This window comes from Tasmannia lanceolata, unplaced genomic scaffold, assembly GCF_043159265.1.
Source record: "Tasmannia lanceolata isolate RefF3 unplaced genomic scaffold, GAP_Taslan_0.1 ptg000015l, whole genome shotgun sequence".
Classification (NCBI taxonomy): Eukaryota; Viridiplantae; Streptophyta; class Magnoliopsida; order Canellales; family Winteraceae; genus Tasmannia; species Tasmannia lanceolata.
In genome coordinates this window covers 8,581,856-8,595,767 of record NW_027518692.1, presented here as the reverse complement: position 1 = coordinate 8,595,767, position 13,912 = coordinate 8,581,856, and the positions used below count along the sequence as shown (strand labels likewise).

General features: G+C 39.0%; 1 protein-coding gene across 1 annotated transcript; it reads right to left on the bottom strand.

The window, feature by feature from the left end:
- Nucleotides 1-248: 248 nt before the first annotated feature.
- LOC143847304 (non-specific lipid transfer protein GPI-anchored 14-like) lies at nucleotides 249-2,662 on the bottom strand. Its single transcript, XM_077356096.1, has 2 exons — nucleotides 2,274-2,662; nucleotides 249-583 (listed from the first exon to the last, which is right to left on the bottom strand). Exons 1-2 carry the CDS (start codon nucleotides 2,593-2,595, stop codon nucleotides 345-347), a joined length of 561 nt encoding a protein of 186 aa, XP_077212211.1. The 5' UTR covers nucleotides 2,596-2,662; the 3' UTR covers nucleotides 249-344.
- Nucleotides 2,663-13,912: the final 11,250 nt, after the last annotated feature.

Sequence of the window (13,912 nt, the reverse complement as noted above, 5' to 3'; positions counted from 1 at the left end):
TCGGGTGGAGTTTTTTGTTTCCTTGTTTTTTATGATTTCCTTACCATCTCCGCATTTGTCTTTCCCTCCCTCACCATTGGGTAAGCTAATATTCCAGGAAAAAAATTCATGGTATATAGCCGAACATGCCTTTTATGAATTGGATTCATATGAAAATTGCAAACTCGAACTGTGAACCCGAAGTTGAACATACTAATGAGAGAGAGAGAGAGAGAGAGAGAGAGAGAGAGGCGCATCATATAGCTTGAAAGAGTATCTTTTATTATTTGGGAGACACAAGGATAGGAAGAAGATAACTTCTCTCAATGGTGAAAGAGCAAGTCCTAAGTCCTAACTTACCCTACTTACACCAACAACCATGCAATAGACACCATCAACGTTGAGATAGCTCCACACCCAACATTGTTTAACATTGTTCCCTCACTACTGGCCGCCTTGGAATCCGAACCAGATCCAGAAGAAGCTGTAGAAGGAGAAGAAGAACTAGAAGAAGGCGGTGTTGTTGTCGCAGGCAGTGTTGAATCAGCATTTGAATCTTTGAAGATCTTCGCGTCCGGAGAGTCTGGAGAAAGCTTCAAAAGGGCTGTAAAGGAAACCAAACGGTCAGACAAGTGCCCCCAAGATGAAGGTCGAAAATTGCATAAAAATGAAATCAAGAAATAAGCATAATAGTACTGTAAATCTTCTAACAAACAATAAGAACTCCAGTGGGAAATGATATTTTTGCCCCCTTTCCCAAACGTTTGTTTTCTTTTCAGAATACTTCCACCCCCTTTGGGTAGTTCACCATGGGCATATCAAACAGGATTTATTTCTGTGAATAGATCTGCTATACTTTGTTCATGTCGAAACCCATCCTTGCCTACATCATTCTTATCCGAAGAAGATTGTCAATCCCAAGAAGAGCTTATCTTGGGACTCCTTTTGACCATGGTGAATGTGAAACAACCAGTTACTCAAAAAAAAAAGCTTAAACTGGGTTGGTGTTATTCAATCATTTATATTTCAACACTGCCCCTCACGCGTGAACTTTTTTTTAGGCTACACATAGCACATGTGGACCCTCTTTTTAGTTGACCGTGGATTTTGAGTATGAGAGGTGTTAGGTTTAGAACCTACAATTCACCTAGAGCCAATATCTCTAATACCATGTGAAACAATCAATTACTCTAAAAGCTTAAGCTGTTAAAGTTAGTGTTATGAAAAATACGTTGAGAATGGAATCCCTTGTTGAAAATAAAGACAACAGTGGAAATGACTGTGGATTTGGTCATTTTCGCTGTATTAATTTGCATTTTATGGGAATTCGAGCTCTATTCATTGCTTTTTTGCCCACCAATAATTGATCCCTGTCTTTTTTAACTAAACAGATTCCCCATCTTTTTTAACAAAACGGATTTCTGTTTTGATAGCATACCCGTTTTGCTAGCAGTGCTTTGGTGTTATTTAATCAGGATTTGCTACAGACCATCACAGAAAGGCATTTTGCAGGTGGCTGTTGCTGTGAGAGCGGCCACCTCATCCGAATTAAATGACTAAGACCAAATATGTTGAAAAGTGAGCCCGCGTGGTTGATCTCACATGCAACAGCCAGTCACGAAATGCTTTCTGTGATGGTCCCTAGCAAATCATTTCTACGTCAACCGTGAAGAGCCTCTTTTGTTTGACTTATCCTGAAAATGAAGTCATTTATTCGAAAATGACAAACAAAAGGGGGAAGAAAAAGATAGGAAAATGGGTTGAAATTTCATTGCCAATTGAAAAAAGTCCCCCCTACTTTCGAATCGTGTGAGCTTTTGAGTTTTGACACTAAGGTGTCTGGAAGGAAAGAATTTTTTTTTCATAATAAATTGGTCTCCAATGGTGACAGAGAATTGGAGACAGAGAAGTAGGGCAGTAGGAGAAGGAGAGAGATTTGAGAGGACACGATGAGATGAGCTTAAGAAGTGGCTAAAAATCAAGAAAAAGTCGATCCTATTTTCTCATTACTTGGAGACGTACACCAGTTCCCTGATTTTCAAGGGTGCAACTCGGGTCGGGTTGAGGCACCCCACCCAACCCGAGGAACCCTTTTTTCCAACTTGAACCCGACCCGATCCGAGGAACCCTTTTTTCCAACCCGTCCCAACTTTTTTCGGGTTGAACCCGACCCGAGGTTGCACCTACTATTTTTAGCCACTTCACCCTCATCTCCATTTGGAGACACTGATTTATGATGAAAAAAATTCATGGTAGCAAAACGTTCCCAGAGAGAGAGAGAGAGAGAGAATTACAAGGGCAATCTGAAACTTTGGCGTCGATGTTACATGCTGAAGGCATTTGAAGGGCCAAGGTGGTGTTGACGGGGAGAGCCATAGACGGATCGGTGCTCTCCTTTATAAGTACGCACAAGCATTTTGGCTTACTAGTCTTCACTTTCATAGTGTCGTCGCAACACTGTTGCGTCGGCTTCTTAGCACTACCGCTTACGAACGGAATGCAAGATGCCATGTTTGTAAGCTGATCTGCGCAATCCTTCTCGTCCTCCTCCATCGTCCCGCTTGTCACCACCATTGCCATCACCAAAATCACACACATTAAGCTCAATTTTGCCATCTCTCTCTGTAACCTTTCTTTCTTTCTACACTTCCCTTCTTTTCCTTCTATCTCCTTGGATCGTTTCTTTTCAGTTGTAAGCTTGTATTTAAGGAAATTTGCCTACATGGGTATTTATTGCTTTTCTATTTTCTTTCAGTAGAAAAAGGGCTATATCTTGGACATCTTCAAACAATGAAGTAAGCATTGAATGGGATGATAAGAAGGGCCGTTTTATCATTTTCTAGGTTGCTTTGAGAATTGTTATGTTCACCTCCCAAGAGAAATTAACTCCTTTCTCGTCACTCCCAAGAAATAGCTTCTTTCTTTCATTGCCTTGGGACTCAACTAATCTGCAGATGCCAGGTGCTATCTTCTTCCCAACATATGAGAGAGAAAGAGAGAGAGAGAGAGAACAATTTTGTCACTGCAATGTCTAGTGTTTTTGTCGTACGACCAGTGTCCCCTTATCATTTTCCTATTAAGAGGGCTGTTTTGGGACGACATGGTGAAGATGGAAGATCGTTGTGAAACCTACTTTGGATTGGAGGAAAAACATTTCTAGCCTAACTTTTTTTCCTTTCGACAATTTAGAGGGAAATGATATTTGTATGACTTATTTAGACGCCTCATATGTGGAAAAACAGTCTTATAGTGACAATTTACAGAGTCATCACTATTGAATGTACTTTGCAAATCCAGTCTTGCCATACATTTGTGACCAAATTACTGATAATATCACTACTACGGTTGCAACTTGGGTCGGGTAAAACCCCCCGCATCGACCCTACCCGAAAATAACATGGGTTGGGTTTAGAAATCATGGGTCTTGGGTAGGGTCGGGTTTTAAATTGAAAAACCCGACTCAATCTTGGGTTGGACCGGGTTTAAAGAAAAAAAAAATCGAAGACTTTCTTAAATATCTCTTGAATAACATAGAAAATTATTTTCCAATATATTGATACAATTGTTTTGATTGAGGTGATCATGTCTGTTATGTGAAAATCTAGTGTCCTTAAAGTTACACACTTGATGACATAAATTTAGAAATTTTTGGTGTGAAGATTTGTTTTTTTCTACAATCTTTAAAATTAGTCACTATCCTATGCTAAAAAATGAAAACCCGACCCGACTCAACCCAACCCGAAAAACTATCTTGGGTAGGGTGTTAGCCCAAGGGTTCAACAAGTACTCCCATTGAAATATTTTGATGATTAATAAACTCAATTTGTTATAAAATAAAGGTTTTACACACTAATGATTTCCATTGGCAAAGTTATGATGTTCACAGCGTAGCATCCTCAAGAGTGCATGACAAACAACAAATTATTCAAGCTCAAAGTGATATCAAAGGCATGAAGAAGGCATCACCATCTCAAAGGTATTCAAAGACAAGGTTGAACTCTAGCCTAACAAGAATGATAATCAACTCAAAAGTTCAAGCTTGGCTCAAGCATCAATGGAGCTGAGTGAAGACTTGTCAAAGCCTCTACAAGGTGCCAACAAGATTGAAGACCAAGTAAATTTAGAATATAAATGGTCCTTTATGTATAGTCTAGGTCTATGGCACAAAGGAGAGTTAAAATCAACCTAGAAAGAATTTAATTGGTTAGCGAATGTTCATGGTGGTGTCCCAACATATTTGGACCCACATAACATTCCATTTATCATGTTTAGATTGAGTTCCAAAAGCCCAAATAAAATCAGCAATAAAAACAGAAAATCCTGCTGATTATAGGCTTCTCGGAACTCCGAGAATATTCTCGGAGCTCTGAGAATTGTTCCAGGTTCAAAAAAATAAGGTCTCGGAGCTCCGAGCCCAGAGTCCGAGAAGACCGTTGGGGAGCTTAAAAATTGTGTATTTTTCTCCCCTCTATATATATGAACCTTGGGACTCTTGGGGAACCATCCAAGGAGTTTACAAATATTTTAAGAGCACTAAAAGGCATTCATTCTCCTTCTCCTCAAGATCTTCACTCTCAATCTCTCTCTTGTGCCATTTACCTTAGATTATTCTTGAGAGACTTTAGGACTTTCATTTGTTCATCTTATTCTTGTGAGAGTGAGTGAGCTTTACTTGTAAATTAGCCTATCTAGAGGCAAGCAAGCTAAAACCTTTCATCTTCTTTGTATTTGGCACGAAGGGCACCGTAGAAGACCCTTAGAGCTTGAAGCTCAATTTGTACAAGGCGGAAGGAACGCCGTATTTAAGTTCCTTGGAGAAGATAGTGGAATCCTCAAGGAGAGTAACTTGAGAAGAGTGGAGTAGGTCTTGAGCTAAGACCGAACCACTATAAAAATCCTTGTGTCAAAGCTTCTTTGTCTCTTCACCCCTTCTCTTGTGGTAAGCTTTTTACTATTGCTTTAAATACTATTTTTGATTTCCTATTCAATCTAAAACTAGTGCAATCTAAGTTTTCAAAATCCTTAAAATTTGAAAAGAAACCCAATTCACCCCATCTTGGGTTGCTAAGTGGAATTTCACTTGGTATCAGAGCATAGGCTCTTACATAGGATTTCTCTTTGAAAACCTACAAGAGAAAGATCCAAATGGCAACCTTTTCTCATAACAATGAGAGGCAATCCACTATTAGACCTCCCTTCTTCAATGGCTCAAACTATCCATATTGGAAAGCTAGAATGAAAGTGTTTTTGAAATCTTTAGATTTTGATGTTTGAAGAAGTATCCAAAATGGATATAAAGAACCTAGTGTTGATATGGAACTATGGGATGAAAATGAAAGAAAAGAGTCTACTATCAATGCAAAAGTAATGAACGCCTTGATTTGTGCCTTATCTCCCGAGGAGTTCAATCGAGTTTCTACTCTTGAAACCGCTACGGAGATTTGGGATATGCTAGAGATAGCTCATGAAGGAACAAATCAAGTGAAAGAGTCTAAGATGAATCTTCTCTTTAGAGAGTATGAACTATTCATGAGGGACCCTAATGAAATCATTGCCGAAATGCATACTAGATTCACAAACATAATAAATGGGTTGAGATCATTAGGTAAACAATTGTCTAGCAAGGACTTAGTTACCAAAATACTTAGGTCATTACCTAAAGATTGGGATCCCAAGGTCACCGCCATTGAAGAAGCAAAAGACGTATCAAAAATGGGCTTAGAAGACTTAATAGGATCCTTAATAACTTTTGAAATGATTTTAAAAGGAAGAGAAACTTTAAACAAACAAAAGGAAGATACAAAAAGGAAAGGAATAGCTTTTAAAGTAAGAGTTGAAAGTGAAGAGGAAGAGAGTGAAGAAGACACACAAGATGATTTTGCTCTCTTCACCAAGAGATTCAAGAAATTTCTCAAGTTCAAAAGAGGAGGCAACTCTAACCAAGGAAGAAATAGGACTTCAAGCAAAGAGGAAATGAGATGTTATAAGTGCAACAAGATTGGTCATATAAGGCCAAATTGCCCACTCATCAACAACAATGACAAGGATAAGAAGAATAGAAGAAATGGCAAAAAGGCCATGTGTGCGGCGGCTTAGGATGAAGGGAGTGCTTCATCCAGAAATGAATCCAACGGAAAGGATGAAGATGACCTTTGCTTCATGGGACTCGCCGATATGACACAAGATATCTCCGTATCCAAGGTAAATGATGTTGATGATATATCCATGAATTCTCTAATGATGAACTAATATTTGCTTGTGAAAAACTTCATGAAAATTTGGATTTACAACTTGCCAAAAACAAAACAATGAAAAAGTCCTTACAAGATATAACTAGGGATTTTGGGTTCTTGAAAAAGGAATTCGATTTACAAACCAATACAAGTGAAAAATTGATTTTGAAAAACAAAGCTTTGAATGAAGAAGTAGACAAATTAATCTTTGAAAACAAAAGCTTGAAAGAGGAAAATGAGAAACTTGTTTTGAAATGCAAAGCACTTGATTTAACGTTTAGAAAATTCTCATGTGGCAAAAACAAACTAGATGAAATTCTTGAAATAAGCTTGTCTCTTTAGAAAAAAATGGTCTTGGTTACCAACCCCTTTCTAAAGGAAAAGCCTCATTCAAAAATAAGTTTATGATGAATTCCTCCCACATCCATGCTAACACTAGTGCTTTTATTCCTACTTGTCACTATTGTGGTAGAATAGGACACTTAAGGTTTGCATGCAATGTTAAGAAATCAAAAGCATCTAAATTTATGTGGGTTAAAAAAGATGAGCTTTATGATGTTGCTAACCTTGAAGGACCCAAGAAAAAGTGGGTACCTAAAACTTCAACATGAGTTTTGATTCTTGTAGGTGTGCTTGAAAGGAAAACCCTCAAATGACAAGTGGTTCTTAGATAGCGGTTGCTCAAGGCACATGACGGGAGACGTAACCAAGTTCGCCTGTGTCACCGTGAGTCATCAAGGAAATGTCACTTTTGGGGATGATACAAGAAGCAAAATCATCGGTGAAGGTACCATTAAAATTAAGGACATTAAAGTTGAACATGTTTTGCTCGTTGACGGTCTTTCATTTAATTTGATAAGCATTAGTCAACTATGTGATCTTGGTCACAAAGTTCTTTTTGTAAAAGATAGATGTAAGATTTTGAAGGCTAAAAATAATGAAGTTGAATTTGTTGCATATAGAGATGGCAATATGTATTCATTAGCATTAGAAGACCTTGAAAATCAAAACATTCAATGTCTCTCCGCCATGGATGATAACCCTTGGTTATGGCATATGAGACTTGGTCATGCTCATATGGATTTGATTTTAAGATTATCTTCTAAAAATCTTGTGAGAGAGTTACCTAAACTCAAATACATTAGAGATAAAGTTTGTAGTGCTTGCATTCATGAAAAACATGCTAAAGACTCTTTTAAACCCATAAGTGTATTATCTACCTCTTGTCCACTACAACTCCTTCACATGGACCTATTTGGCCTCATGAAGACTCGTAGTAGAGGAGGCAGTAGATATGTATATATGATTGTTGATGACTACTCTAGGTTCACTTGGGTGTTATTCTTAACTAGTAAAGATGAAACCTTCAAGAAATTTGTCAACTTGTGCAAGCGTATTCAAAATGAACGAGGGATTTTCATAAATGAAATTAGAAGTGATCATGGAACTGAGTTTGAGAACATTGAGTTTGATACCTTTTGTAATGAAAATGGAATCAAGCACAATTTCTCGGCTCCAAGAACTCTCCAACAAAATGAGGTAGTTGAAAGGAAAAATAGATCACTTATTGAAATGGCTAGAACCATGTTAAATGAGCACAATGTTCCAAGAAACTTTTGGGCGGAAGCCTTTCACACGGCTTGCTATCTTTTAAATAGAGTGCTCATTAGACCTCACCTTAACAAAACACCTTATGAACTATGGAGTGGAACACCCCCCAAAGTTAGCTAGTTCAAAGTTTTCGGTTGTAAATGTTTTATATTAAACATGAAAGACACCTTGCATAAGTTTGATTCAAAATCCGATGAAGGTATCTTCTTAGGCTATTCAACCCATAGTAAAGCTTATAGAGTCTATAACAAAAGAACTCAAATTGTGGAAGAATCTGTGCATGTCAAATTTGATGAGTCATTTGAACCTCCTAAAGTCATTAATGAAGATGATGACGGTGTCAATCTTCTAGAGCCTCATAGCCAAGTAGAGTTCATTGTTCAACCCTTAGAAAATCTTGATTTAGAAGGTCAACCTATAGAAGAACTTGAAGTAGAAGGTCTTCCCAAACATAGTAGAATCATGTCTAGTCACCCTTCTACTCAAATCATAGGTGAAACCTCACAAGGAGTTAAGACAAGATCTCACTATAAGAATGTTTGTGCCAACATGGCCTTTATCTCCCAAATAGAACCCGAGTCCATAAAAGAAGCTGAAAAGGATGAATTTTGGATGATTGCTATGAATGAGGAACTAAACCAATTTGAGAGAAACCAAGTATGGAGGTTACTTCCTAGGCCTAGTGATCACCCGGTTATTGGGACTAAATGGGTGTTTAGAAACAAACTCGATGAGCATGGAGATATTCAAAGGAATAAATCTAAATTGGTAGCCCAAGGTTACAACCAAGAGGAAGGTATCGATTATGATGAGACCTTTGCTCCGGTTGCTAGATTGGAAGCCATAAGGATGTTACTTGCATTTGCATCCCATAAAAACTTTAAGTTGTATCAAATAGATGTGAAGAGTGCATTCATAAATGGGTATATTATGGAGGAAGTTTATGTTGAACAACCTTCCGGTTTTGAGGATTTCAAATACCCTAATCACGTATATAGGTTGGACAAAGCCTTGTATGGTCTAAAGCAAGCTCCTAAAGCTTAGTATGAGAGGCTTAGCTCCTTCCTATTAGAGAGTGGCTTTCAAATGGGCACGCTTGACAAAATCTTGTTCATTAAAAGAAAAGAAAAATATATGCTTATTGTTCAAGTCTATGTAGATGATACAATATTTGGTGCTACCAATGATAAGATGTGTGAAGAATTTGCACAATCCATGCAAAAAGAGTTTGAGATGAGTATGATGGGACAGCTTACCTATTTCCAAGGACTTCAAATCAAACAATGTAAAAATAGAATTTTCATCAACCATGAGAAGTATACTAGGGAACTCCTTAAGAAATTTGGCATGGATAGCTCACAAATCAAGCCAACCCCTATGAGCACTTCCACCAAATTAGAAAAGGATGAAAGTGGAAAACCGGTTGATGAGAAAAAGTTTAAAGGAATGATAGGTAGTCTATTATATTTGACCGCTAGTCGGCCGGATATAATATTTAGTGTGTGTATTTGTGCTAGGTTTCAATCGGGTCCTAAAGAGTCTCATTTGAGTGCCGTTAAGAGGATATTCAAATATCTCAAATGAACTCCTTCTTTAGGTTTATGGAATGAACGATCGAATGAATTCAACCTAGTAGGATTTTCGGATGCCAACTTTGCCGGTTGTAGAATTGATAGAAAAAGCACAAGTGGCACTTGTCAATTTCTAAGAAGGTCTCTAGTGTCTTGGTTTAGCAAAAAACAAAATACGGTAGCCTTGTCTACTACTGAAGCAGAATACATTGCGGCCGGCGCTTGTTGTGCACAAATCCTATGGATGAAGAACACTCTCATGGACTACAATCTTGCATTTAGTAATGTTCCAATCCATTGTGATAATACAAGTGCCATCAACTTGACAAAAAATCCAATTCAACATTCTAGAACTAAGCACATAGAAGTAAGGCATCATTTCTTAAGAGATCATTCTCAAAAAGGGATATTAAAATTAAGTACATCCACACCAATGAACAATTGGCGGATATCTTCACAAAACCCCTTAATGAGGATCGATTTTGTGACCTTAGGAGTGGACTCAACATTTGGAGTTTGGATCAAGTCAAAGAGTTTGCACATGAAGCATGAATAGAAGACACAATTCTCCTTTTATATATCTATATATATATATATATATATATATATATATATATATATATATCTTGTTTTGATAGTGACTACATGGTTTTAGATGATCTAACCCTAACTCTAAAACTCACTCAATTGGTACCCATAGCCCACTTCATTTCAAGGGGGAGTCAGTACCATCACCCTTAATTAAGATACATAAAACTTTGGCCATGTGCCATCATCTAAACCTTCGGTAAGTCATATGTGTAATTCATGCATTGGATCATGGTTTGTACTTGAAATATCACGTATATACATATCTATCTATGTGTATGTGTGTAACTATGTCCTCCTTACATTAAAAAAAAAAAAAAATTCTCGGAACTCCGAGAATAGGGGCAGAGGGACCTAGAAAGGTTCTCGGAACTCCGAGATTTCGTCCAGGTGATCCTCGGAGCTCCGAGAAAATTTCTCAGAACTCCGAGATTCAGGCCAGTAGAAAATTAAAAAATCCGTGTGTTCTCGGAACTCTGAGATTTTTTCTCGAAGCTCCGAGAATCGGGCCAGGAGCGTTATAACCCTGGACCCGGTTCGTTTTTTCTTACTTTTCTTCTCTTCTTTCCCTCTTCCTTCCACTTCTCTTCAAACCCTAACTCCATTTTCCTTGTTTTTCTTCATTTTCTCCCTGCATCTTCCTCCAAAACCCTCTTCTCCCTTCCAAATCCCTCTCTTCTTCCTAACATCCTAGTTTTTTTCCATTCAAACCCAAGGATTTCACCCCTTTTTCATTTTTTCTTTCTTCCTTTCTCTATTTCTCCTATTTTTCTCCATTTTAGGGCTATTTCTCTTTTTTTAACACATTATCCTTCTCTCCACCCACATTTCCTCTCACCATGCCTCCTAAAACCAAAAATCTCAATATTGGAGGCTCCTCCCAAGTTGCTGACCCCGAATACGTTCCTGAAGACGTTCCCGAGGAAGAAGGGCCTTCACGGAAGAAGGCCAAGGCCAAGGCTGTGGCGGCCGAGGTTGTGTCCAACTCCTATTTCACTGGGGATAAGACCAAGAAACTCTGGGCCGACGTCGGCATTAGGGGCATCCTCATCGGTAGGTACATTGATCCCCCTGTCCTTCAAAATTTTGATTTAAAGGCCAAATTTGATGCACTTCATTGGACACCCATCCTTCACCTCAACGAACCCGTTTACCCTCGATTGGTGCGTCTCTTCTATGCCAATCTCACCATTTCCCCTTCCTTCTTCAAAATCGAATCTAAGATCAAGAAAACTGTCATCAAACTCAACTATCACACTTTTGCCACACTTCTTGGGATTAGCCATGAGGGCCTCTTACACTATTTTTGGCCAGAAGATGGGACACATTCACTTGATGATATTGATCATGACACTGTCTATGGTCGGATAACACGGCGCTACCACTCTAATATGCCCGTCCAATCTGCCGACCTCATTCCGGCTACGCGTATGCTCCATAACTTCATGTACCACATCTTCATACCTCGTGCTGGGATGCGTGAAGCCCTAAGACCCTTAGAGGCATATATTATCTACAGCATCCTAGAGGGCCGCCAGCTTTGTCTGCCTTATATCATGTTTCGCTACATGTTTCAGACCCCTGGCCGCTACCGCTCTTCCTTGCCATATGGCATGATTCTCACCCGTGTCTTCCGCCACTTTGGCATCATCTTGGATGGAGGGATGACCATGACTCCTACTGCCCCGTTTGATGTTCAGACCTTTAACCGCATGGCTCTAAATCAAGCAGCGATTGACATTGATTATGACGATGGAGGTGGCTACGAAGCCGAGGACCAGACTGCACCGGCACCCCGGCCGTCACAGGAAACATCTCAGTTCTGCACTCGCCAGGATTTGGCTCACATGCAGGAGGATATTGAGCGATCCATGGCCTCACAGTTTGAGCGACTGTCTACCCATGTCGACTCTGAGATTTCTACTCGCTTCCAGACCATGACTACCCACGTTGATGACCAGTGGGCCGCCTATTATCACTACATATCCAGTGGCCAGTGGGTCCAGGCGCCGGGCAGTTCCTCTCATCAGCCACCGCCTCCTCCGTAGCAGTAGATGGCTCTCGTTCTCTGATGATGGATCCCGTTTTGCTCAGACCTCTATTTATATTAGGCTTATCTATCTGTTTCTATTTGCCTCGGTCGTCTTTGAATTATAAGTTGGTTGTATGGATCTTATTTAGCTAGATGCTTCTATAGTCAGTTGGATATTTTTGGGATGTATTCGTTTTATCTACTTCTGTCACTGTTATAATGTGTCGTGGATGCTATGTCCTTTGACTAGTTGTATGCACTTTTATGTATGCCATTTCACATCATCTATATATATATATATATATATATATCTCTTTGGTTTACTGTGCGGTGTGCTTCTCTGTTCTATTTTTTTCTCGCATACCTTGTCTTATGCCTGCTTTCTCTATTGCATTGCAATTCACTTGTCTCAGTGGCTCACACCTACCCTCTTTCCTTTTGTTCTACCTTTTTGGTGATAACAAAAGGGGAAGAATATTTGAGCTCCCAAGACATAATAATATGTATATATTAAGGAGAAGCAAAGCTCTATGCTTATAATTTTGCAATCAAATTTTCATCATTAAAAGTAATGCCTTAAATATCAAACTCTTAGGTGAGCACAAATTATTTTATTCATCCCTAAAGAAGGAGCTCCTACCCTAAAACAAATTATGTTTGTCATCATCAAAAAGGGGGAGATTGTTAGCCCAAGGGTTCAACAAGTACTCCCATTGAAATATTTTGATGATTAATAAACTCAATTTGTTATAAAATAAAGGTTTTACACACTAATGATTTCCATTGGCAAAGTTATGATGTTCACAGCGTAGCATCCTCAAGAGTGCATGACAAACGGCAAATTATTCAAGCTCAAAGTGATATCAAAGGCATGAAGAAGGCATCACTATCTCAAAGGTATTCAAAGACAAGGTTGAACTCTAGCCTAACAAGAATGGTAATCAACTCAAAAGTTCAAGCTTGGCTCAAGCATCAATGGAGCTGAGTGAAGACTTGTCAAAGCCTCTACAAGGTGCCAACAAGATTGAAGACCAAGTAAATTTAGAATGTAAATGGTCCTTTATGTATAGTCTAGGTCTATGGCACAAAGGAGAGTTAATATCAACCTAGAAAGAATTTAATTGGTTAGCGAATGTTCATGGTGGTGTCCCAACATATTTAGACCCACATAACATTCCATTTATCATGTTTAGATTGAGTTCCAAAAGCCCAAATAAAATCAGCAATAAAAACAGAAAATCCTGCTGATTATAGGCTTCTCGGAGCTCCGAGAATTGTTCCAGGTTCAAAAAAATAAGGCCTCGGAGCTCCGAGCCCGGAGTTCGAGAAGACCGTTGGGGAGCTTAAAAATTGTGTATTTTTCTCCCCTCTATATATATGAACCTTGGGACTCTTGGGGAACCATCCAAGGAGTTTACAAATATTGTAAGAGCACTAAAAGGCATTCATTCTCCTTCTCCTCAAGATCTTCACTCTCAATCTCTCTCTTGTGCCATTTACCTTAGATTATTCTTGAGAGACTTTAGGACTTTCATTTGTTCATCTTGTTCTTGTGAGAGTGAGTGAACTTTACTTGTAAATTAACCTATCTAGAGGCAAGCAAGCTAAAACCTTTCATCTTCTTTGTATTTGGCACGAAGGGCGCCGTAGAAGACCCTTGGAGCTTGAAGCTCGATTTGTACAAGGCGAAAGGAACGTCGTATTTAAGTTCCTTGGAGAAGATAGTGGAATCCTCAAGGAGAGTAACTTGAGAAGAGTGGAGTAGGTAAGGGTGGCCAGAACCGAACCAGACTCGAAGAACCGAACCGGAACCGAACTGTTTAAAAATACTTTGGGTCCGGTTCGGTTCCACTGATGGAGAACCGAACTTATTCGGTTCGGTTCCGGGTCTAATATTT